Source organism: Ixodes scapularis, unplaced genomic scaffold (assembly GCF_016920785.2).
Source record: "Ixodes scapularis isolate PalLabHiFi unplaced genomic scaffold, ASM1692078v2 PGA_scaffold5__190_contigs__length_132052651, whole genome shotgun sequence".
Lineage (NCBI taxonomy): Eukaryota > Metazoa > Arthropoda > Arachnida > Ixodida > Ixodidae > Ixodes > Ixodes scapularis.
The window spans coordinates 74581984-74608341 of NW_024609880.1; the positions used below are offsets into that span (position 1 = coordinate 74581984).

At 41.8% G+C, this 26358-nt stretch overlaps 1 protein-coding gene across 2 annotated transcripts in view; it reads right to left on the reverse strand.

The window, feature by feature from the left end:
* Window positions 1-1683: 1683 nt before the first annotated feature.
* The window catches only part of LOC115311466 (hypoxanthine-guanine phosphoribosyltransferase), a 29187-nt gene continuing 4512 nt past the window's right edge, over window positions 1684-26358 (reverse strand). Inside the window, exons 2-8 of one of the 2 annotated variants that reach the window (XM_040209612.3) lie at window positions 15528-15634; window positions 12725-12908; window positions 8840-8905; window positions 8611-8711; window positions 6677-6723; window positions 6470-6546; window positions 1684-3214 (exon numbers count right to left, since the gene is read on the reverse strand). In XM_040209612.3, the coding sequence (XP_040065546.1) occupies window positions 3152-3214; window positions 6470-6546; window positions 6677-6723; window positions 8611-8711; window positions 8840-8905; window positions 12725-12908; window positions 15528-15634 (645 nt within the window). In that variant the 3' untranslated portion in view covers window positions 1684-3151. Of the gene's footprint in view, window positions 3215-6469; window positions 6547-6676; window positions 6814-8610; window positions 8712-8839; window positions 8906-12724; window positions 12909-15527; window positions 15635-26358 lie in introns of both variants that reach the window. The other variant, XM_042294080.1, reaches the window with a different exon arrangement.

A 26358-nucleotide genomic window follows, 5' to 3' on the forward strand; every position in this document is an offset into this window, starting at 1 on the left:
TGAAGGTCATTGAGCATATTTACTAATTCCTGAGATATTAGTAATCCCCCATTCTGTATATTAATAAAGCCGCAAAAATTATATCAGAACATCGTACACCGGTAAAAAAGACAATTTATTGACAACTGAGGGTGCGCCGTCGGTAGCTCTGTCAAATAAAGAGGTTTGTTCTTTGTGAGCTAATATGAATAGCGGTGTTTAAACCTTTTCAGCTCTAAATATTCTGTAGAGCCTAATAGTTAAGTAGGTATTTGTTGATGCAATCAGTGTCCGCTACGCTGTTTTCTTTCTGTTAATTTCACTAAGAAAACTTTAGTTGCGAGAACAGCTTCGTCCTGTCGTGTTTGTTGTCTTCACTCCGTCGTAGTCGTTTAATTGAGCGGTTTTCATCATGTATAACGTTTACCAACTCGCCCTATTCGCTACCTTACAGAAGACCATTTTTCATAAAGGTCACGAGTAACAATGGTGCCAGTGTGCAGCTCTGAAAGTCATGAGTGGCTCACCTTAGAAGGGCACTATCACACAAAGGCAACGTGCGGAAATACCAGCACGAACGGCTAGAAAACGTGCATGTCCGCGGAAGAAAGAAGCCTCAATATCCTACTGACTGCTTTATCCTGTTTTCATAGGTTAATAAAAGCTTCAACGAGAATTTCAGGCACCGCGTTGTTGCGCATGCACTTTCGGATTTTCGGTGTTTACAGTTTTGATTTTTAGGTTTTAAGGAGACATAAGTTTTCGAACTTTTTCACGTTATTCAAGTTCATAAAATTTTCAGTTAGTCTTTAGTTGCCTAGAGAGTAAGCCGCAGAAAACACTGGCCCGCATTATTAATTTGGGAGCAATATACTTAATAAGCTTGGCAAATAATACAAAAAAGGACATTTTCTTTTTGACAAAGCTGACAAACTTTAATGATAATAAATTGATATATGTTACGCATGATCCAACAGCCTCCATATGAAAAGAAAAAAAAAATCGGTGAGCTTTTCTCCGCATCCGCCGGTTTTGCGGTGAGCTTTTCTCCGGTGAGCTTATCTCCGGTGAGTTTTTCTCCGGTGAGCTTTTCTCCGGTGAGCTTTTCTCGGGGATTCCCCTAGGTTGTACACTTTATCCCGCCCAACCGGCACTACCAGCAATTGTTGAGATTCCAAAGGGTGTTACGTCACCAAAATCGACACAACGCACAAGAAACGAAGACACAAGATAAGCACAGCGCCTGTCCTGTGTAAACCCTTCTACTTCGCTTTTGTACATATATCATCCCTGCTAAGCACACCCGCTCGAGGAGTTCAAGCACTGTTCAGGGACACATGCTCAGGCTCCGTCCGGACCAACCTTACTTTGGTCTGGACTTTTAAGCTGAAACAAAGTATAAGTATGAACCAATTAACCCGCCATTGCCATTGAATTCTGTGTTTGGTCCCACGTTCTACTAGGTGCATATTCATCGTCTGGCAAGTTTCAGCTCCTCTTAGACATACATTTTTATGTTAAAAACCCGGATGGCAAAAAGCACAAAATGTCAGCATTGCAAAGTCTCGGGCAAATCCGGCGACAAAGTGAGACAGGCAATTGTAACCCCAATTTTGCAATCATTACCAAATGGTGTTCTCGTGTTAAAACGCAAACTTGATGCAATGTCTTGGTTTCCAAAGTAAATAATGACGCAACACATACTCCAATTAGGTAGTTTTACTTTTCAAAATATTACTATGCACACCAAACAAATATCCTTTGGCGACGAAACTAGGAGAGTACAAAACCGGCAAAAATACAAAGTACAAAACCAGACTTATATGTATAAACAAAGGCTATAATCTCGAATTCAAAACTGTTCATAACAATGTTGTTTTAAGCTCTCACTATAAGTAAAATGCCCAGTTTCTGACGAAAACTGGTATATGCATGCATTTTCAGACTGCAGGTGTTTACAGCTACATACTCCCCCCTGAGCATTATGGAATGAATACTCAGCGAAACAAACTAGAACACCTGACAATCATTTGTCTGGCATAACAAATATTTTCACTGGGTCAGGTCAGTCTTATGTCTCGCCTGAAAACAAACACACAGATTTTAATCAACTTCCACTTCCTTATTTCATGACTATGTGCTAAATGCAAGATGTAAGAAGTGGACATCTAACAATCAACCAGTCCACACAAGTTATTAGTAACAGTTGGTAAAAATATGCTGACATCTGCTATGTACTCAAGCAACATGAAGTAATTGCCTATATCTCTTCAATGCGATGTGTGTTCTGTCTCCAAGTGGTGCTTGTCTAAAGGTCTTGTTATGAACGAATCAAATACAAGTTATTTCTCTAGGTAGAAAACATGACATCATGAAATTGTGCTACACTTTAGATATTACAGTTATTAGTCATGTGTGTCTGACTCGGGACTTGGGTGTTTATATAGATACTGAGATTTCTTTCAATCGTTATGCATGTTGTCAATTCGTCTCTATGCACTTTAGGTGTCATAAAGCATGTATCTGACACCTTTAGGAACTGCATTTGTTTTCTCATGTTATTTCATTCCCTTGTACAATGCCACCTTAAGATTGAATGTTGTGTGAAACTCCATTGGAGTGACCAAATTGTCTAGTATTGAGCATATCCAAAGATAAATTATGTGTGTTTTATGATCATTATTTACAACCCAGTGTATTTTATGACTATAACAGAATTTGTAATCTGACTGGCTTCAAATTTTCGTGTAATAGAGGGATGATTCAGGATTTTATGCTCCTGGACAATGTTTTAAAGGGTTGGCTAGACTTGCCGGCGCTCCTGAGCAGTGCATGTTTCCGAGTACCTCGGAGGCTAAGCCGTGTTCACTCCTTATTTAACCTTTTCCTTTGTACAAAACTGATCCCATGGCTCATTTGCCACGGGCTTTCAACAAATTTGAATCTAGCTGAGGTAATCTTGATACTGACATTTTTGGACTAGAAGGAAAATTTCGAGAGTGCATTGATGTTTTCTTTCATCCGGATATGTAGACATCTTTTTCAGTGCACTACTAAAAAAGCCTAGGGCTTTTTGTCCAGCCCTCAGAATAAAGCAAAATAAAAAATAACAATTAGTCCTTTGTAACGTTTTGGCTGTAGACCAGACATCCTCAAGACAGTCGGGCACTGCTCAAAGCGTCCCGTTGGAGTCTGCATATTTTTGCTTTCCTTGGTTGCTGATGGTGCACACATGCTGAAACAAAGAACAGATGCATGTTTCATGACAATTCCTTGTTCTCAATTTCACTTTACGACGCACTGCAAGGAACTTCATGAGCCACGTTAGCCAGTGCAGTGCCTCATGGGCGTCACGTGACTTGACACTCCACACGTTGCTCCACCCAGTCAGAAGGTCCTGCGACATGCTCCGAACACTGGCTAGTAGCTCCGATAGTATTAGGCAAAACGGAGCATAGCCATATTGTAACAGGGAACCATCCTGGTAAATAGTATGGCATATGTCAGGTCATATTTGCTGTATGAAGGTTTAGACAATGGGAGGTTAGTGTAAATTTATACCTAGTAGCGTTGACAAATGGGCTAGTTGGTTCATTTGAACAGGTAACAAGCAGTGTAGGGATACAGATAGAGTAGAAGATGAAGACAAACACAGCACTGACTTACATCCGAGCCTTAATGGATCTGACGAGTATAAATACAAAAATTGCCTGAACTAAAAGCCAGTAAGGGAAACAACATTAAGAAGGACGACACATGTTCCTGGAGTCATCTGCGTGCACTGCTGTTCTCTTTGTAGATTGTAGATCGGTGAACAGCAGTGTGCGCAGATGACTTTAGGAACATGTTTTGCCCTTTTTAAGTGCTGTTTCCTTTATTGGTAGAGCCCTGCGCAGATAATGGTTTGAGCATCTGCATCTGATCTACATTCGCAAACTTCCTATCCGCACCTGAACCACATCCGCAATGTTCTTAAATTTTTGCATCTGATCCGCATTTGCATACTTTGTATCCGCATCTGAATCTCATCCGCAAAATTCTGAACCACATCCAACCCACAATACGCGCATTTATTTTACATAATAAAAGCAAGCATAAAAAAAGGCTCGAGGTACACCTAAGCACTTCTAATGAGTTGTGAATGCGAAAGCATGCACGCCGCTCTTCGCTCCCTTCTTTAATTTGTGGCGTACAGCGTGCTGACCTTGGGCATGGAATGGTGGCGCCGCTGCCTCGCGAACATGCAGCGCCATCGGGCGAACGATCGTTCAAACTGTTGTGTGCTTTGCGGCGCGAGGAAGGAACAGACATCAACGTAGCTCCCAGCAGAACGAACCCCTTGGTTTACTCCATGTGCCGTATATATTGCCAGGCACCGTACAACCGACAACAGTGTGATAACACAGTGTTGATGACACTACACAAACTGACGCGCAGCGGCCAATGGGTGCCTCGTCGACGCGCGCCAGCCAATGGGATTGAAGTGTAAAAGGTGCCATTGGCTAGCTTTGCGCATAGTTTCATTAAGGTGCCGTTTCGCATGGTTTCAAAGCTGATGACGTCGGCTCGCTCCGTGAAACACTTAATGCTTTTAAAAAAAGACATCTGGACAGTACCTTATGAGCCATTTGCTTACCTTTCTACAAAAAAAATTTAAGAAAAAAATCAAAGCACTTTGAGCTAGAATAAAGTGAAAGTAATTTTATTCTACTCTGTTTTATCATATTTATATTATAAGCGGCCGATCTTCCAGACACTTTGCATCGTTGGAGAGATGATTGCAGTTGTGAGATAGTCTTGAGATTTTACAAAATCTGCCCAAAAAATGTGCTAAAAAAAAAAAAAAAAAAATATATATATATATATATATATATATATATATATATATATATATATATATATATACGGTAGTTCTTTTTTTGGTTTGCAGCACCCACTTTACTTAGATGCATATTTTCAACACATGAAAATTAACAGAAAATAAACTCATTGTGTAATTTTATTTCGGTAAACAATAAAAAATGTGGGAGGTGAAATGCATTCATTCACCGCAGCAGTGTATACACGACAAGATGCGGTTACACCATATGGAAAATATTGAAATATTCAATAATGGCAACACCTATCGGTTTCAGTTTTAAACAAACCCGAAACTGCGTGCTCCGAACCAGATACTTAAAAACAACTTTCCAACTGTCAAGGAAAAAAAAAAAAAAAAAAAAAATCCACACACATTATGTTTTACTTGTTGAGTTTGCTGGGGGATCGGTGGCCGAGTGGACTAGCGCACACCAGCTCGGAGCAAGGGGAGCAAAAGCTCGCAGTGATCCTAGGTTTAATTCCCACCCCTCCCAGTTTCGATCTGGATGAGCATCGTACCGGCATGCGGTCGTGTATCACTACTGCGTGATGCACGTTAAAGAACCCAGGCTAGCGGTTGTACTGCACTGGCTAAATTGGTCATCTACAGCTGGGAGACTCGTCGTCCCTGTGAGGCAGACCAAGTTCTGGGCTGTATAAACATACACACAACCCAATTTTTTTTTTTTTTTGTTGAGTTTGTGTAGAAGCAGAATATCGTCAATGATGGATGGATTCATACTGGTTCAACTCTTAAATTGCAAGGCAAGTAAGGTTTCTCAAGGGGATCCAAGCACGCTGACAGTAACTGATTAGAGCAGAGGCGGGAAGCAATAGGGGTGCAAGCTACAGATGAGCCAGCAAATGAAAAGCATCTCTCCATTGGTGCACTTGATGCTGGGGTGGCATTCATGAACTGCGTTACAAGCCTGAGGTATGGGAACTTGTACCTCACTCTTGGGGTAGGAGGATTCTACTTTCTTGTGGCTTGAAGGCTTTGGGTTCATTAAGCATCCGAAGAACGTTTAGTGCTCTTTCCCCTCCAAGCAAGGACGCATTTTCCCAGGACAATTGATGCCCCTGCTTTATTTACATTTTCTATCAACAGCATTTTCGGCGAGATAAAACGCTCTAAAGCAATCTTTGGTGAGAATTGGGCATTTCCTGGCATAAAGACCATTTGTACCCAGATTGGCACCCTCTTTCTAGGAGAGTATTTTGCTACCGCAGAACATTCAATGATGCACTCCATAGTATCACTCACTTAGTTACTCTACACTCTGCGGTCGCACAGGCCTATGGGCTGCCTTGGCAAAAATGCAAATCCGGACCCGCGGATATTCCCATCCGATCCACAATTCGATTAATTTTTATCTGCATCTGCCACTTGATCGCAGATATCCGTGGGTAATCTGCGGGTAATCTGTGGACGTCAGGAGCCTCTACTCATTGGCTTCTGGTTCGAGCAAATTTGGTAGTTATACTCGTCAGGTCCATTAAAGCTCAGTTGTAAATCAGCACCGTGTTTGTCTTCAGTTTTCTACTCTGTCCGGGTTTCTGTGTTGTTCGTTACCCATTAAAGCAAATTTACACATTGCCTCCTAATTTAATATAGTACAACAGTACTCACACTAAGGTCACGGAAATGGTCGTTGTAGTCCAGGGCATACCCAACAACAAACTTGTCAGGGATCTCAAAGCCACAATCTGGAAAGAAGGAAGGATAAGGTAAAGGTATGGCATGTTCCAGTTCATTGCTGCTGTTTGGTGCACTATTTATATGCACTCCGACAACTAATTTATAAACTGTGAAACGAGGGCAGGTCAGCCCACTTACAGTCAGGTCTGTAGCCACTGGATCCAGGACTTCTCTTAACAAACAAACTGTTGAAAAAAAAAAGCAAGGGAAATATGAAGAATTTGGCTTTAATCTCGTACAATCTGTTATGACCACTGATATCCATTAAAGTCCACCTGTTAAAGAGACAATATTATGACCATTAATCAAGGACTACCTAGTCATCTGAATTTACATCATTCTTGCCACAAAGCATTCTATCACAGCATTATTATACAGGATGATATTTTTCAAAGTTAAAAACATCAAATAGTTAGTTCTAAGTTAGAAAAATCAAATAATGTTTCCTTTACATACAAATTTATCAACTGCAATCAGTATAGCTGGTTCTTGCATGCAGCCCCTCCACTGAAGCCATGTAAAAATATGCAATGCTAAATGCAGTTTATATATTTAATTACTCCAAAAATAGGTCAACCTTTTTATGAACGGTGCATCTGACATTCTCTCTTGTAGGGTATGCAAAGGTCAATCATTGCAATTTATAAAAGGTGTCCAGCAAGTGAACATGCAGCCAATATTTGGGTTCAAAGAAAGCACCTTGCACTAGGACGCTGGGCAATACATTCCCATGCTCAATATCTCACCAGAAATCATATTTTTTTTAAGTTCAACATCATTGGTGCCTCGCGATTCACAGCTCTCATTCTATAAATCTCGAATCTAACAAATGTTTAATTTTTCCTCAATGTATTTTTTCTTTAACTTGAACGTTAACTGTTTTTTGTACTCTGTAGAGTTTCATACTTGATCCTCTTGTTGAAATTCTTTTTTAGTAAATATGAACAAGATGGTGTTGATGCTGATATAAAATTTGTTTGGCACTGTTAGGATGGTTGTAAGACTGCCAGCCTTTTGTAGATTTAACAGTGTTTGAAAGGCCCTGTATGACAGTGCACCTTGCATGCAACAGTGCAAGCACTTTGGATTGCCTTTGTTCTTATCCACTTTAGTGTGCCTCTGCCTTGGGTGCACTCGCAGCCAGTAGTATCTATAATAGAAATAATTGCAATAACTGACCCTAAATGTGCTTTGCACGAAAGTATATGGCTGGGCTTTGTTCACAAAAAGATTGACCTTTTTTTTTTGCATAAACACAGTGTAATTGGCCTCCAGTTGCATTTGAAGGGCTAAGAGAAAATAATGTGTTAACCATGTAAACCAAGTTGTGTTAGCCAAGATAGAATGATCATGTCAATATGCAGACCGGTGTCCTTAAACTTGGTTCCTTAATACAGCAAGATGCACAACTAGGAACTGCTGTACTATGTATCAGAAACTGTGAAAGAATATCAGAAAAGATGAGGGGTTGCTGTGCTCTCGAAATTATAAACTTGCCCATTGATGGGTTTCTACGATTATCTAATCATTCAACATTTGAACGGTATTAGCGCACACGTACGAAGAAGAGAGAAGAGACAGAAAAGAGCGCTACTCACAACTGTATTTACAAAGATGAAGAAAAGGAAGAACATCGTCAAGATCCCCATAAAGATAAAAAAAAAGAAAAGGAAGCAGAAATATAAAACAGGAATATAAAACACAGTCGGGTGTTTTATATTCCTGTTTTATATTTCTGCTTCCTTTTCTTTCTTTTGTCATCTTTATGGGGATCTTGACGATGTTCTTCCTTTTCTTCATCTTTGTAAATACAGTTGTGAGTAGCGCTCTTTTCTGTCTCTTCTCTTCTTCATACGTGTGCGCTAATACCGTTCAAATGTCTAACTACCAACTAGCCCAGTTATCAACCCTTTCATAATCATTCAACTCTTGTATTCAACATAAAACCATAAAAAAAGAAATAAAAAAAGGCTAGGCTTCATTTTTGTTTGCTCATTTGGACTGAGGATGATTTATGTATTTATTTATTTATTCAGCATGAAAACTAATATGAGGCACAGGTGTGTACATACCTAGCCACTTTGATTTCATTAGGCTCAAATGTCTTGAGGTGCTCTAGCAAAGCAGCCATGGTTCTTCCAGTGTCAATGATGTCTTCTACAATCAGGAGGTTCTAGTAACAAAAACAAAATCTATTTGTATTAAATTGGGTTGCCAGATTATAAGAACCAAACTCGGGGTTTCAACCGACATTATGTTATACATGTAATTATAACAAGCATATAAATAACTCTGCCTCACCTTTCCCTTTAGACACTCCATATTGTCCAGTCCAACCACGGTCACATTGCCAGTTGACTTGTCATCCTAGAACAATAGAACAAAACCAATGCCATGTAAGGTAATGGCATGCAGCAGGCTTGGGCAGTATTGTGATACAAATGTATTGTGATAGTATCTTAGAGATACTTTCAAGTATCTGTATCTCTGTATTGAGATACCCGAAAAATGTATTTGTATCTCAGTAGTGAAATACATTTACAGCATATACCTCGCATCGCAATATTTTGCCAGACTTGGGTATCTCGTTACATTTGTTGCCGTTTTTACGATGACTTCAAGAGATAAAAACATCCGCTCGGTGCAAGGTGCTTCAGAATTAACAACATGAACCCGCCCTATGATCCATCACAGACACCAATGTTAAAAACTGTGGCTTAAAGAATAATTTGCAAAAATAACAGAATAAGCTCCTCCCAAAGCCTTCCACTTTTTCCAATTTAGCAGGCAAACGCTGTAAAGGAGTTGAGCGGAGAAAAGGTACGGCTCTGTTGTCCGGTGTCCCCATACTATGGGCGAGTCACAAGCATATAAGACGACAGGGTTTGTTTCGTGCAGACGCCTTTCGTCAAGCATTTCATGCAGTCTTTACCATTCAGTAACTATATGACTTACAGGGGGCAACGTTTTCTTAGCAGCATTTTTGATAAATAAAAAGTTTAAGGTAAGGGTAAGTGCATAAAATGACACCGTTTGCATTCACCATGCCCTCTCCAGGGCATGGTGGCATTCACCATGCCCTGGCATTCACCATGCCCTCTCCAGGGCATGGTGAATGCAAACGTTTGTTTGGGAACAAACATATTTCTATATGTATCTCTATCTGTATTCCGGAATACTTTTTTCGCTGTTTTTGCAGAAGTATATCTCAGGGTTGCATAAAGGACAAATGTATCTCAGCATCTGTATTTTGGGTCTTAACATATATGTATCTCAGTTCAACGTATTTCCAAACACTTTTTGGAGTACTATATCTGCTCAGTCCTGATATGCAGGAATCTTTCAATTAAATAAAAAGAGATAAAACAGCGCAAACGAACACAAGGACAAGTAGAAGAAGGGACACAGACACAGCGCTGACTCACAACTTACTTTCTTTCTCATCTTTTTAAAACATATCAACATAAGAAAACAAGAAATGAAAAATAAAAGAAGAAGAATCCAGCATGTAGGACATCCTCTCTGTCATATGCCATCTGAGGAATTGTTTACAGAAACTATACATTATATACCATTACAAAAAAACCAAATTAAAAAAAGCCAAAAACCACAGCGCGAGCCCTAATGCTCTGTGCGTACCTGTCTTGCACGCGGACTCTTGGTATGTCGGAACCCTTTTCTGGCTGCATGTAGGCACGCGCCTGTGGTTATAGGATCACTCCCATGGAAGCAGAAAGGAAGTATTAAACAAACGTGCCCAAACTCTGAAGAAACTCGAACTCTTCACTGTATAACGTCACCGACTCTGAACAGACGCATACATCGGGGCCGTGTTGTCGAATGTAAAACGCTTCATGAATTTCCCTTGCCATTTTTTGTGAATGTTTAGCCAAAATTTCAATGTCACTTAACCGAGGGGAACAACCACACCTATCACAATGAATGGCTAGGTGACCCGAAGGTGAAGACCTCAAAGACAGATAATGCTCCCGAGCTCGAACATTAATACATCTGCCCGTCTGCCCAATATACACTTTACCACATGAAAAGGGTATTTTATAAACGACCCCCACAGCACAAGCTACATATTTGATGCGATGGTTTATTCCACACCCTACACGCTGAAGTCCTGCTCTCTCAATGGACGCACACAAACGGGATAGCTTGGAAGGTGCTGAAAAGACTATGGGAACTTCTTATTTAACAGCCACTTTTTTGATCCTGTGGGAAAAACTGTGCAAATATGGTATGTATTACCACCGGTCGAGAGGCAGGCTTTTGTCTAACATTGTCAAGTATGTTAAGGGGATTCCTGAATAATCTTAAAAGTGACTTTGCTACCCCCACTATGACAAGTTTCAGGAAACCCGCTTATTTTAACCTATCGACTTGAGCCAGAAAGCTGTTGAAACTTCTGTGAACACAGGATTTCAATAAAGAAGCTCTCAAACATGATTTTGCAATAGCTCTTTTTACAACTTTTGAGTGCGTAGATTCATTGTTGTAAAAGTTGTAAAAAGAGCTATTGCAAAATCATGTTTGAGAGCTTCTTTATTGAAAGATCTATGCGTCAGTTCAGAGTCAGTGACGTTATACAGTGAAGAGTTAGAGTTTCTTCGGAGTTAGGGCACGTTTGTTTAATACTTTCTTTCTGCTTCCATGGGAGTGATCCTATAACCACAGGCGCGTGCCTACATGCAGCCAGAAAAGGGTTCCGACATACCAAGAGTCCGCGTGCAAGACAGGTACGCACAGAGCATTAGGGCTCGCGCTGTGGTTTTTGGCTTTTTTTAATTTGTTTTTTTTGTAATGGTATATAATGTATAGTTTCTTTAAACAATTCCTCAGATGGCATATGACAGAGAAGGTGTCCTACATGCTGGATTCTTCTTCTTTTATTTTTCATTTCTTGTTTTCTTACATTGATATGTTTTAAAAAGATGAGAAAGAAAGTAAGTCGTGAGTCAGCGCTGTGTCTGTGTCCCTTCTTCTACTTGTCCTTGTGTTCGTTTGCGCTGTTTTATTTCTATGTTTACAATGCATCACCGACTAGCCCACCTCCAAACATTACTGCAAATAAAAAGAACCTTTAAAATTACTCCGGTAACCTGGAAACCATGATGCTAAAATTAAACAGATATCTTCCCAACGTTTATAAGACAATAAGATGAACATATCACCCTCATGTTGATTCGACTGCCTACCTGATCTTGGCAAGTCGGGAGAGGCATAGTTAAAAAAAGTTTTCATTAGTGACAATACTACTTCCCGCCTGGCAAGCCAAAGAATTGTAAAAACAGTCCCGGCTTACTCATTTACAGTAATATGTGTACCATTCCTTTAGAAAAAAATAATCAATTGATGAGGCTATAAAAGCAAACATTAGAGGAAACCAGACATATTCAACCACTCATCAACAATAAAGTGCAAGCAGATGCAAGCAATTAGTACTGCTACATTTAATTGACAACTTCAATACTCTTACCTGCTCACTCAGATAATGAACTCTCAATACCTGAAGGCTTTCCAAAAAGGATGACAACCTTTACATTGTGATCTGACAGACAACAGCAATGAATGGGCACACATGCTCTCATTTTCATATTACTGTTCTTGCTGATGAAGTCGAAGTACTTCATCGGTTATTTTTTGTATCACGGCTGCCACACTCCAGTACTATATAAACCTTGCGGCATAGCTTGCGTTACTCAAACAGAAATTTGTTTGATAACAGAGTGCCACAGCAAATGCATTTTTGTGACCAATCGCTTTCGACTAAAGAGACCTCTAGCCTCAATTAACGAAGCATATGCATTGAAAGTATAGGTAACAAATCTAACAGAAATTCTTCATTTAAAAACAAATTAGCATAAGACCTTTTATTTGTATAACTCAGGAATGCATGGGGTATTTACTGAACACTTTTGGGGCCTAAAAAAGTTGGTTACTCAAATCAAATGCCACCTTTGTAAAACTTTGGCATAATACAGAGAAAAAAAATAAAAATAATGGTCAAAGTATAGAAATTTTTCTGAAGTGAAATTCTGGCTAAATACGAGTTCTCAATGAGCTTCTGTCATAGGGATCACAAAGGAACAACCCTAGTTTCGTACGTGTGCATTTGGAAGAATCCATGAACTTAAAATGGACATAAATATCGTAAGAGGCGACACTATGGACACGCACCACATAGCTTTTTACTCGAATGAAGTCCGTGGAGAACGGTGCTGACGAGATTCCGAAATGGTAGTACTGTCGGATCCTGTCGAGCATGTCAGCAAAGAAGCGATAGCCACCCTTGAGCACACACAGCGCCCGGAACGGCTTCTCGTTGTAGTGCTGCACAATGTCTTGAGCCATCCGTTCAATCCTGTCAATAAATAATTATACTCCGTTAGCTCAGTAAGCCAAGCCAAGGCAAATCTTTGGGCACAAATGCTCCTTGTAATTTGTGACCAGCTATTAAAACATTTAGTGTACAGTTTAAACTGATCTGCTCGGTACAATTGAAAGCACTTAAAATGCGCACATTTATAAATCCAGCCCAACTTGTCCCCATCCCATCCATTTAGATCCCTCCAGGACAGCCAAAGTGCAGAGAATCTGCCTGTTATGCTATCCCAGTATTGCCTGTTTCTATCACTGTAAGCTTTAAGCACGAGACACATGCGCGAAAAATCCATCCGATCCGACGTCCGATCCGGCAGTACGACTGCCTGATCCAAAAAATTTGGTCGCTTCAAACGTCGGATCGGCGATCCGACATGCGTCCAACGCACCAGATAGTTTCGCACGGTGGACGGATTGTCGGATGCGTCCAGCCAATGACAGCACAGCTAGCGCGAACGTCATGATGACCTACTGGGTCTGTCGGGACGAACAAGAAAACAGGACGGGCGACGGAAAACCGGACGCGTGGATGCCGCTGACCCATTCGAGAAAGATGGCCCCAGCAAAGAATGCACAAGCTAACGAGAACGAGCTTCTAACTTCGCTCGTGTCAGCTAAACTGTCAATCTGGGGCCAGAGATCTGTAAATGCGGACCTCTGCTAGAGTGCTTGGATCTCCTGGGCGGAGCCGAACGGATCGTCGTGTCGCATACAAGGTCGGAAGCGTGTGTCTCAAACTGTCGCATGCGGCGATTCGGAGCAGCGTTCGAACTGTCGGATCGGACGATTCTGCCATCCATGTGTCTCGCGCTTTAGGCATAAGGAATGATGATCTGTGTATACAGTGCTTTTGGCAAAAGACCTAACCAATTTTCAGCAACACAGTACTAGACATTCTATATAGTTGATCAATTTACTTATAGGTATCTATCTCCCTATCTTGAATAATACACTTATTGCTATCTTAGTGATTGTAAATTGCCACATGAAAGCGAAAATAAGCACAACTCACAGAAAAGCTTCATAAAACATAAAAATAAGGTAAATATTCATTTGGTACCCTTAACGCAAAAATATATCACTGGCTATCCTCATTATTGCCTGTGAAATCTAGCAAAATATTTGCAATGCTACACCCATGTCGGTGTTTTTCTTGTTTTTTTTTAAGGAGGGGGGGTGGTGTAAACAATGTAATAGTATTACAAGAAGCCTCAGAAAAAATACATAGATATAACAATCCTAGTTTTCAGCAGTTTTCCACCCAAATAAAATAAATAAATAAATAAAAAAGAATGCTAACTTCTTGTCATTATTTAGGAGAGATGCACACAGAGGGGAAGATTTCATACAATTGACAATAAGCAGTGAAAAACAAGAACAAAACCCAAACAAGCGAGGAAAAGGGAGACAGCAGAAGCAGTCCAAAAGAGGAAAAGGGGAATGAAAGGAAGAGGCTAGAAAAGGTGGAAATACAGAGATTAAGGAGGATATCTTTCAGGCCTTGTTGTATCATAGAGGAATTTAAAAGACCTACTGTATTTTCCGGACTGTAAGTCACACTTCCGTATACTGAGCAGTTTTCACAGAAAAATTGGTATACAAGTCACATCTTTGTATAAGTCGCACCTCTTTGCACGGTTCACAATATTGGTTCTCTTCATTTTACGCTCAATGGTATCGTGAAATCGAAGTTGCACACAATTGGCTCGATCACACATACCGTTTGACGCGCAACTTTGACGTTTTGACTCGCAAAAAATGGCCATAGCGCGGCGCTGTCTGGCGGAGGAAACCGAGTGATTCGCAGCAAAAGGACATAAAACGTGCAAAATGAGAAGGTTGTATGCTTTATTCGAGCGCACATATGCCAAGCAAAACGAAGATTAACGTGCCAGACGCTCGTGAAGCAAGCTTTGGAGCACTACGCCTAGCCTAGGCCAAGTCATGAAGATAACGCGAGCATCGATGCGCAGGCAGATAGATAAACATTGACAGACTTCTTTGAGTACTGCTAGAAGATTGGCTAGCCGGAATCCTTCCTTTTTCATGTAGCAACACGGCTGGAGCATGGCAGATAAAAACTGCTCATCCGACGAAAACTAGGAAAGACGCGAGAAACTTTCTGCAATGCGTGTTATCAGCCTCCTCACCTTTCAATGTTACTGGACTGGGGCAAAAGAATACAGAACCATGGCTGAATCAGGCAACGTCGATCACATGCTGTAAAAGTTTTATTCTCACTGTCTTGCCTTTCTACATTGAGCCGCTTTGAGGAAACTGTAAAATATCTCGCTTTCCGAGTCAGTTATGAAAAGTGTAGAAGAGTGCGGTGACAGCAGTGCCTCCTGGGAGGGGCAACACTACATAGTTATGGTGCTCAACAAACAATAGCACACGGGGCATAAAAAGAAATTGCGTCGCACCGTGAATTAAAAAAGAAAAAACATATAAAAGTTGCATTGCTGTACAAAACGCAACAAGAATAATGTGTGAAGAAATAATCACAACTTATACACCGGAAAATATGGTACATAATCCACAAATAAAACAAAAATTTCATAATTTATATAGATGCCACAAAACGAATGCTGTAACTTGCCTGTCGTGCACCAGGCCACAAGGGAGGAAGACAGACTCCAGATCCCCCTTGTAGTGCTGCGGGATACAGAAGTGTTCCAGCTTGTAACCCTGAAAGTTGTCCGGTATCTGAAATGCAAGGGGCGGCCAAGTTTTATAAAATGTCTGAATGAAGTGCTCTCCCTATACAGCACGGTGTAGCTGCCATGATGATGAAGGTAATAAGTCTTGAACATAGCACAAGAAGCTGGAGAAGGCTGGCCTGGCTACGGTGGCCAGAAGCACGATGGCACCGCAGGCTCAGTCACTGCAAAATCAATGCCCATTTCAATATGAACAGTCACTGTAGCGGCAGCATTGCTTCATCTGGTGACAATACTCGTTTTCACCCTCATTTACCGTAGAAGTCCAACTTCTCGCAGGGCATCACTAAATTCTTCTGTATGAGGAGAATTAAGGTATGTAGGGTAGGTGCATTTGAGTCCAGATATATGTTCTCTTATCGAAACATACATATTTCAAATGCCAAAAGCATCGCTTCTTCCTCTGACAAGCTCTACATCACGCGGCGCAAGAACAATGTGCAAAACTAGCTTTTTTTCTTGAGGTGACAACAAGTAAAGGGCATGATCATATCCTAAGTTTGCAGTTACACTACACCGGCAAAACGGGTACTCCAAATTGGATACACCAGTTTATACACTTTCAAGATTGACTGGGCATACAAAACAATTGGACTTTTATCAGGCAAGCATTAATCGTAAAAGACCCCGCACGTGAAGACATATTCAAAATGCACAGGATGAGTGAATGTTAATAATTAGGGTTTCACGTTTTTGGGATTTACTTTTTCTTCGCTTTCAGGAATGAGTTTCCCACAGATTCGGCGTTTCTTAATGCCCATGTTCCATGAAACAAAAAGTGGGTTTGACGGAGTCTACGTTGAAGAAAACGAGACACAGCCGTGGGGTTCCCCTAGCTCCAGGGCACATATGCGGCCTGGAGCTAGAACAAGTATGGCTCTTGAAGAAAGCAGCAGCCTTGCAGACTGTGGGATGTGTTCTCGGTAAACAAAAAAAAAAGGATGAGGATAAAAAAAATTGGGGGACAATCATACAATCATACGGCATGAAGCATTTACATAGCGATAGCTTTTTTGTTTATTTTCGTTTATGCTCATGCTGTCGTGAAAGTGGGGGACACGCCACTAACAGCTGCCGCTGTAATTAGTCTTGTTTACGCTCACGCCGTCGCCAAATTTGGTGGGAAAACTGGATTGGTGCATAGGTTGTGCGACATCAATTTTGCCACCAAATTCAGCAGGGAAACTGAATTGATGCATAGGCCTCGTGATGTCAACTTTTCCGCTAAATTTAAACGTGGAAACTGAACTGGTGCATATGTCACGTGACGTCAGTTTTTCCGCTAAATTTAGCGGGGAAACCGAATAAGTGCATAGGTCACGAGGCGTAAATATTTTCGTTAAATTTAGCAGAAACCTGAATTTGTCTGTATGTCCTGCGACGTCAATATTCCCACCAAATTTATTGGAGAAACTGAATTGGTGCATAGGTCATATGAAGTCAATTTTTCTGCTAAATTTAGGGGGAAACTGAATGTGCATAGGTCTTGTGATGTCAATTTTTCCGCTAAATTTAGTGGGGAAACTGAACTGGTGCATAGGTTATGTGATGTCAATTTTTCTGCCAAATATAGCGAGGAAACTGAATTGGTGCATAGGCCACGTGACGTAAATTCATCTGCTAAATTTAGTGGGGAACCTGAATTTGTCTGTGGGTCCCGTGACATCACTTTTCCCGCATAGTTTAGTGGGGAAACTAAACTGGTGCATAGGTGACGTGACATATTTTTCTGCTACCAGGGAAACTGAATTGGTGCATAGGTCATCTGATGTTAAATTTTTCCACTCAATTTAGCAGGGTAACTGAATTGGTTATTAGGCCACGTGACATAAATTCATCCGCTAAACTTAGTGGGGAAAATGAATTGGTGCGTAGGACACGTAATGTCAATTGTTCTGCTAAATTTAGGAGGGAAACTGAATTGGTGCATAGGTCTTGTGATGTTAAATTTCTCCATTCAATTTAGCAGGGTAACTGAATTGGTTATTAGGCCACGTAACAAATTTTTCTGCTAAATTTAGTGGTGAAACTGAATTGGTGTATAGGTGACGTGATGTCAACTGTTTCGCTAAATTTAGAAGGGAAACTGAATTGGTGCATAGGTGTACGTGACGTAAACTCTTCCGCAAATTTAGCAGGGAACCTGAATTTGTCTGTAGGCCCTGTGACATCAATTTTCCGCCAAATTTATTGGAGAAACTGAATTGGTGAATAGGTCACGTAACATCCATTTTCCCGTCAAATTTAGCGGGGAAACTAAATTGGTGCATAGGTCACATGACGTCAATTTGTCTGCTAAATTTAGCGGGGAACCTAAATTTGTAGGTCCTGCGACATCAATTTTCCTGCCATATTTAGCGGGAGAACTGAATTGGTGCATAAGTCACGTGGCATCAATTTTCCTGCCAAATTTAGTGAGAAAACTAAATTGGCGCATAGGTCACGTGGCATCAATTTTCCCACCAAATTTAGCGGAGAAACTGAATTGGTGCATAGGTCATGTGACATTAATTTTTCCGCTAAATTTAGCGGGGAACCTGATTTTGTAGGTCCTGCGCACTGATCTCTGCGTCTATTTGCTGGATCACGTTTGACCAGCTTAGCCTCTGGACGGGAATGCGGCCACGGTTGGCCATCTTTCTGGTAGAGTTATATTATTTCTAGCCATCATAGTAATATGGCGGACAGCGCAATGGCGGCAGGCTGCCATAAAATAGCCGCGGATCAAGTACACTGTACCGTGGGTGATATTTCGTGCTTGATTGAAGTTGTTCGAAGAGGCAGATTCTTGAAACCCAGCGTGAACAGTAGCCTCATCTTTGAGGATCCGGCGAAAGTTCTACGAAAGCGCAGCACCGGGGGAAAGCAGCACAGCTCGCATCGAAAGCAGACTCCGTACCGACATCTGCTTTCGATGCAAGCTGTGCTGCTTTTCCCCGGTGCTGCGATTTCGTAAAACTTTCACCGGGTCCTCAAAAATCGGGCTACCATTCACGCCGGGATTCAAAAGTATGTTTCTTCAAACAATTTCTATCAAGCACGAAATATCACCCACGCTATTTTGATGGCAGCCTGCCACCCCAACTGCCACAACGCTGTCTGCCATGGATGGATGATAGTGGCTGCAGTAGCTCTACCTTGGCTAGAGGTAATATAACTCTACCAAAAAGATGGCTGCCAGGGGCTGCATTCGCGGAGCGGGCAAACGCAATCCAGCAATTGTCATAGAGATCAGTGGTCCTGCGCATAAATTTTCCTGCCAAATTTAGCGGGAAAACTGAATTGGTGCATAGGTCATGTGATGTCAATTTTTCCGCTAAATTTAGCGGGGAAACTGAACTGGTGCATAGGTCACATGACGTAAATTCTTCCACTAAATTTAGCGAGGAACCTGAATTTGTAGGTCCTGCGACATCAATTTTCCTGCCAAATTTAGCGGGAAAACTGAATTTGTGCATAGGACACGTGGCATCGATTTTCCTGCCAAATTTAGTGGGAAAACTGAATTTGGTCATAGGACACGTGGCATCAGTTTTCTTGCCAAATTTAGTGGGAAAACTGAATTGGTGCATAGGTCACGTGACGTCAATTTTTCCGCAAAATTTAGCGGGGAAACCGAACTCGTGCATAGGTTACGTGACGTCAATTCAGCTAAATTTAGCGGGGAACCTGAATTTGTAGGTCCTGCGACATCAATTTTCCTGCCAAATTTAGTGGGAAAACTGAATTGCTGCATAGGACACGTGGCATCAATTTTCTTGCCAAATTTAGTGGGAAAACTGAATTTGTGCATAGGTCACGTGACGTCAATTTTTCCGCTAGCGGGGAAACCGAACTGGTGCATAGGTCACGTGACGTCAATTCTTCTGCTAAATTTAGCGGGGAACCTGAATTTGTAGGTCCTGCAACATCAATTTTCCTGCCAAATTTAGTGGGAAAACTGAATTTCTGCATAGGACACGTGGCATCAATTTTCCTGCCAAATTTAGTGGGAAAACTGAATTTGTGCATAGGACACGTGGCATCAATTTTCTTGCCAAATTTAGTGGGAAAACTGAATTGGTGCATAGGTCACGTGATGTCAATTCTTCTGCTAAATTTAGCGGGGAAACCGAACTGGTGCATAGGTCACGTGACGTCAATTCTTCTGCTAAATTTAGCGGGGAACCTGAATTTGTAGGTCTGCGACATCAATTTTCCTGCCAAATTTAGTGGGAAAACTGAATTTCTGCATAGGAAACGTGGCATCAATTTTCCTGCCAAATTTAGAGGGAAAACTGAATTTGTGCATAGGACACGTGGCATCAATTTTCTTGCCAAATTTAGTGGGAAAACTGAATTGGTGCATAGGTCACGTGAGGTCAATTCTGCTAAATTTAGCGGGGAAACCGAACTGGTGCATAGGTCACATGACGTCAATTCTTCTGCTAAATTTAGCGGGGAAACCGAACTGGTGCATAGGACACGTGGCATCAGTTTTCTTGCCAAATTTAGTGGGAAAACTGAATTGGTGCATAGGTCACGTGACGTCAATTTTTCCGCTAAATTTAGCGGGGAAACCGAACTCGTGCATAGGTTACATGACGTCAGTTCAGCTAAATTTAGCGGGGAACCTGAATTTGTAGGTCCTGCGACATCAATTTTCCTGCCAAATTTAGTGGGAAAACTGAATTGCTGCATAGGACACATGGCATCAATTTTCTTGCCAAATTTAGTGGGAAAACTGAATTTGTGCATAGGTCACGTGACGTCAATTTTTCCGCTAAACTTAGCGGGGAAACCGAACTGGTGCATAGGTCACGACCACGTGACGTCAATTCTTCTGCTAAATTTAGCGGGGAACCTGAATTTGTAGGTCCTGCGACATCAATTTTCCTGCAAATTTAGTGGGAAAACTGAATTTCTGCATAGGACACGTGGCATCAATTTTCTTGCCAAATTAGTGGGAAAACTGAATTTGTGCATATGACACGTGGCATCAATTTTATTGCCAAATTTGGTGGGAAAACTGAATTGGTGCATAGGTCACATGACGTCAATTTTTCCGCTAAACTTAGCGGAGAAACCGAGCTGGTGCATAGGTCATGTGACGTCAATGCTTCTGCTAAATTTAGCGGGGAACCTGAATTTGTAGGTCCTGCGACATCAATTTTCCTGCCAAATTTAGTGGGAAAACTGAATTTCTGCATAGGACACGTGGCATCAATTTTCTTGCCAAATGTAGTGGGAAAACTGAATTGGTGCATAGGTCACATGACGTCAATTTTTCCGCTAAACTTAGCGGGGAAACCAAACTGGCGCATAGGTCACGTGACGTCAATTCTTCTGCTAAATTTAGCGGGGAACCTGAATTTGTAGGTCTGCGACATCAATTTTCCTGCCACATTTAGTGGGAAAACTGAATTTCTGCATAGGACACGTGGCATCAATTTTCCAGCCAAATTTAGTGGGAAAACTGAATTTGTGCATAGGACACGTGGCACCAATTTTCTTGCCAAATTTAGTGGGAAAACTAAATTGGTGCATAGGTCACGTGATGTCAATTCTTCTGCTAAATTTAGCGGGGAAACCGAACTGGTGCATAGGTCACGTGGCGTCAATTCTGCTAAATTTAGCGGGGAACCTGAATTTGTAGGTCTGCGACATCAATTTTCCTGCCAAATTTAGTGGGAAAACTGAATTTCTGCATAGGACACGTGGCATCAATTTTCCTGCCAAATTTGTGGGAAAACTGAATTTGTGCATAGGACACGTGGCATCAATTTTCTTGCCAAATTTAGTGGGAAAACTGAATTTGTGCATAGGACACGTGGCATCAATTTTCCCACCAAATTTAGCGGAGAAACTGAATTGGTGCATAGGTCATGTGACATTAATTTTTCCGCTAAATTTAGCGGGGAACCTGAATTTGTAGGTCCTGCGCACTGATCTCTGCGTCTATTTGCTGGATCACGTTTGACCAGCTTAGCCTCTGGACGGGAACGCGGCCACGGTCGGCCATCTTTTTGGTAGAGTTATATTATTTCTAGCCATCATAGTAATATGGCGGACAGCGCAATGGCGGCAAGCTGCCATAAAATAGCCGTGGATCAAGTACACTGTACTGTGGGTGATATTTCGTGCTTGATTGAAGTTGTTCGAAGAGGCAGATTCTTGAAACCCGGCGTGAATAGTAGCCTCATCTTTGAGGATACGGCAAAAGTTCTACGAAAGCGCAGCACCGGGGGAAAGCAGCACAGCTCGCATCGAAAGCAGACTCCGTATTGACGTCTGCTTTCGATGCTTCTTTCGATTCAAGCTGTGCTGCTTTTCCCCGGTGCTGCGATTTCGTAAAACTTTCACCGGGTCCTCAAAAATCGGGCTACCATTCACGCCGGGATTCAAAAGTATGTTTCGTCAAACAATTTCAATCAAGCACGAAATATCACCCACGCTATTTTGATGGCAGCCTGCCACCACAACTGCCACAACGCTGTCTGCCATGGATGGATGATAGTGGCTGCAGTAGCTCTACCTTGGCTAGAGGTAATATAACTCTACCAAAAAGATGGCTGCCAGTGGCTGCATTCGCGGAGCGGGCAAACGCAATCCAGCAATTGTCATAGAGATCAGTGGTCCTGCGCATCAATTTTCCTGCCAAATTTATCGGGAAAACTGAATTGGTGCATAGGTCATGTGACGTCAATTTTTCCGCTAAATTTAGCGGGGAAACTGAACTGGTGCATAGGTCACATGACGTAAATTCTTCCACTAAATTTAGCGAGGAACCTGAATTTGTAGGTCCTGCGACATCAATTTTCCTGCCAAATTTAGCGGGAAAACTGAATTTGTGCATAGGACACGTGGCATCGATTTTCCTGCCAAATTTAGTGGGAAAACTGAATTTGGTCATAGGACACGTGGCATCAGTTTTCTTGCCAAATTTAGCGGGAAAACTGAATTGGTGCATAGGTCACGTGACGTCAATTTTTCCGCAAAATTTAGCGGGGAAACCGAACTCGTGCATAGGTTACGTGACGTCAATTCAGCTAAATTTAGCGGGGAACCTGAATTTGTAGGTCTTGCGACATCAATTTTCCTGCCAAATTTAGTGGGAAAACTGAATTGCTGCATAGGACACGTGGCATCAATTTTCTTGCCAAATTTAGTGGGAAAACTGAATTTGTGCATAGGTCACGTGACGTCAATTTTTCCGCTAAACTTAGCGGGGAAACCGAACTGGTGCATAGGTCACGTGACGTCAATTCTTCTGCTAAATTTAGCGGGGAACCTGAATTTGTAGGTCTGCGACATCAATTTTCCTGCCAAATTTAGTGGGAAAACTGAATTTCTGCATAGGAAACGTGGCATCAATTTTCCTGCCAAATTTAGTGCGAAAACTGAATTTGTGCATAGGACACATGGCATCAATTTTCTTGCCAAATTTAGTGGGAAAACTGAATTGGTGCATAGGTCACGTGAGGTCAATTCTGCTAAATTTAGCGGGGAAACCGAACTGGTGCATAGGTCACATGACGTCAATTCTTCTGCTAAATTTAGCGGGGAAACCGAACTGGTGCATAGGACACGTGGCATCAGTTTTCTTGCCAAATTTAGTGGGAAAACTGAATTGGTGCATAGGTCACGTGACGTCAATTTTTCCGCTAAATTTAGCGGGGAAACCGAACTCGTGCATAGGTTACGTGACGTCAGTTCAGCTAAATTTAGCGGGGAACCTGAATTTGTAGGTCCTGCGACATCAATTTTCCTGCCAAATTTAGTGGGAAAACTGAATTGCTGCATAGGACACGTGGCATCAATTTTCTTGCCAAATTTAGTGGGAAAACTGAATTTGTGCATAGGTCACGTGACGTCAATTTTTCCGCTAAACTTAGCGGGGAAACCGAACTGGTGCATAGGTCACGACCACGTGACGTCAATTCTTCTGCTAAATTTAGCGGGGAACCTGAATTTGTAGGTCCTGCGACATCAATTTTCCTGCAAATTTAGTGGGAAAACTGAATTTCTGCATAGGACACGTGGCATCAATTTTCTTGCCAAATTAGTGGGAAAACTGAATTTGTGCATATGACACGTGGCATCAATTTTCTTGCCAAATTTGGTGGGAAAACTGAATTGGTGCATAGGTCACATGACGTCAATTTTTCCGCTAAACTTAGCGGAGAAACCGAGCTGGTGCACAGGTCATGTGACGTCAATGCTTCTGCTAAATTTAGAGGGGAACCTGAATTTGTAGGTCCTGCGACATCAATTTTCCTGCCAAATTTAGTGGGAAAACTGAATTTCTGCATAGGACACGTGGCATCAATTTTCTTGCCAAATGTAGTGGGAAAACTGAATTGGTGCATAGGTCACATGACGTCAATTTTTCCGCTAAACTTAGCGGGGAAACCGAACTGGTGCATAGGTCACGTGACGTCAATTCTTCTGCTAAATTTAGCGGGGAACCTAAATTTGTAGGTCTGCGACATCAATTTTCCTGCCACATTTAGTGGGAAAACTGAATTTCTGCATAGGACACGTGGCATCAATTTTCCAGCCAAATTTAGTGGGAAAACTGAATTTGTGCATAGGACACGTGGCACCAATTTTCTTGCCAAATTTAGTGGGAAAACTAAATTGGTGCATAGGTCACGTGATGTCAATTCTTCTGCTAAATTTAGCGGGGAAACCGAACTGGTGCATAGGTCACGTGGCGTCAATTCTTCTGCTAAATTTAGCGGGGAACCTGAATTTGTAGGTCTGCGACATCAATTTTCCTGCCAAATATAGTGGGAAAACTGAATTTCTGCATAGGACACGTGGCATCAATTTTCCTGCCAAATTTGTGGGAAAACTGAATTTGTGCATAGGACACGTGGCATCAATTTTCTTGCCAAATTTAGTGGGAAAACTGAATTTGTGCATAGGACACGTGGCATCAATTTTCCCACCAAATTTAGCGGAGAAACTGAATTGGTGCATAGGTCATGTGACATTAATTTTTCCGCTAAATTTAGCGGGGAACCTGAATTTGTAGGTCCTGCGCACTGATCTCTGCGTCTATTTGCTGGATCACGTTTGACCAGCTTAGCCTCTGGACGGGAATGCGGCCACGGTTGGCCATCTTTCTGGTAGAGTTATATTATTTCTAGCCATCATAGTAATATGGCGGACAGCGCAATGGCGGCAGGCTGCCATAAAATAGCCGCGGATCAAGTACACTGTACCGTGGGTGATATTTCGTGCTTGATTGAAGTTGTTCGAAGAGGCAGATTCTTGAAACCCAGCGTGAACAGTAGCCTCATCTTTGAGGATACGGCAAAAGTTCTACGAAAGCGCAGCACCGGGGGAAAGCAGCACAGCTCGCATCGAAAGCAGACTCCGTATTGACGTCTGCTTTCGATGCTTCTTTCGATTCAAGCTGTGCTGCTTTTCCCCGGTGCTGCGATTTCGTAAAACTTTCACCGGGTCCTCAAAAATCGGGCTACCATTCACGCCGGGATTCAAAAGTATGTTTCGTCAAACAATTTCAATCAAGCACGAAATATCACCCACGCTATTTTGATGGCAGCCTGCCACCACAACTGCCACAACGCTGTCTGCCATGGATGGATGATAGTGGCTGCAGTAGCTCTACCTTGGCTAGAGGTAATATAACTCTACCAAAAAGATGGCTGCCAGTGGCTGCATTCGCGGAGCGGGCAAACGCAATCCAGCAATTGTCATAGAGATCAGTGGTCCTGCGCATCAATTTTCCTGCCAAATTTAGCGGGAAAACTGAATTGGTGCATAGGTCATGTGACGTCAATTTTTCCGCTAAATTTAGCGGGGAAACTGAATTGGTGCATAGGTCACATGACGTAAATTCTTCCACTAAATTTAGCGAGGAACCTGAATTTGTAGGTCCTGCGACATCAATTTTCCTGCCAAATTTAGTGGGAAAACTGAATTTGTGCATAGGACACGTGGCATCGATTTTCCTGCCAAATTTAGTGGGAAAACTGAATTGCTGCATAGGACACGTGAAGTCAATTTTTCCGCTAAACTTAGCGAGGAAACCGAACTGGTGCATAGGTCACGTGACGTCAATTCTTCTGCTAAACTTAGCGGGGAACCTGAATTTGTAGGTCCTGCGACATCAATTTTCCTGCCATATTTAGTGGGAAAACTGAATATCTGCATAGGACACGTGGCATCAATTTTCTTGCCAAATTTAGTGGGAAAACTGAATTTGTGCATAGGACACGTGGCATCAATTTTCTTGCCAAATTTAGTGGGAAAACTGAATTGGTGCATAGTTCACATGACGTCAATTTTTCCGCTAAACTTAGCGGGGAAACCGAACTGGTGCATAGGTCACGTGACGTCAATTCTTCTGCTAAATTTAGCGGGGGAACCTGAATTTGTAGGTCTGCGACATCAATTTTCGTGCCAAATTTAGTGGGAAAACTGAATTTCTGCATAGGACACGTGGCATCAATTTTCCTGCCAAATTTAGTGGGAAAACTGAATTTGTGCATAGGACACGTGGCATCAATTTTCTTGCCAAATTTAGTGGGAAAACTGAATTGGTGCATAGGTCACATGACGTCAATTCTTCTGCTAAATTTAGCGGGGAAACCGAACTGGTGAATAGGTCACGTGACGTCAATTCTTCTGCTAAATTTAGCGGGGAACCTGAATTTGTAGGTCCTGCGACATCAATTTTCCTGCCAAATTTAGTGGGAA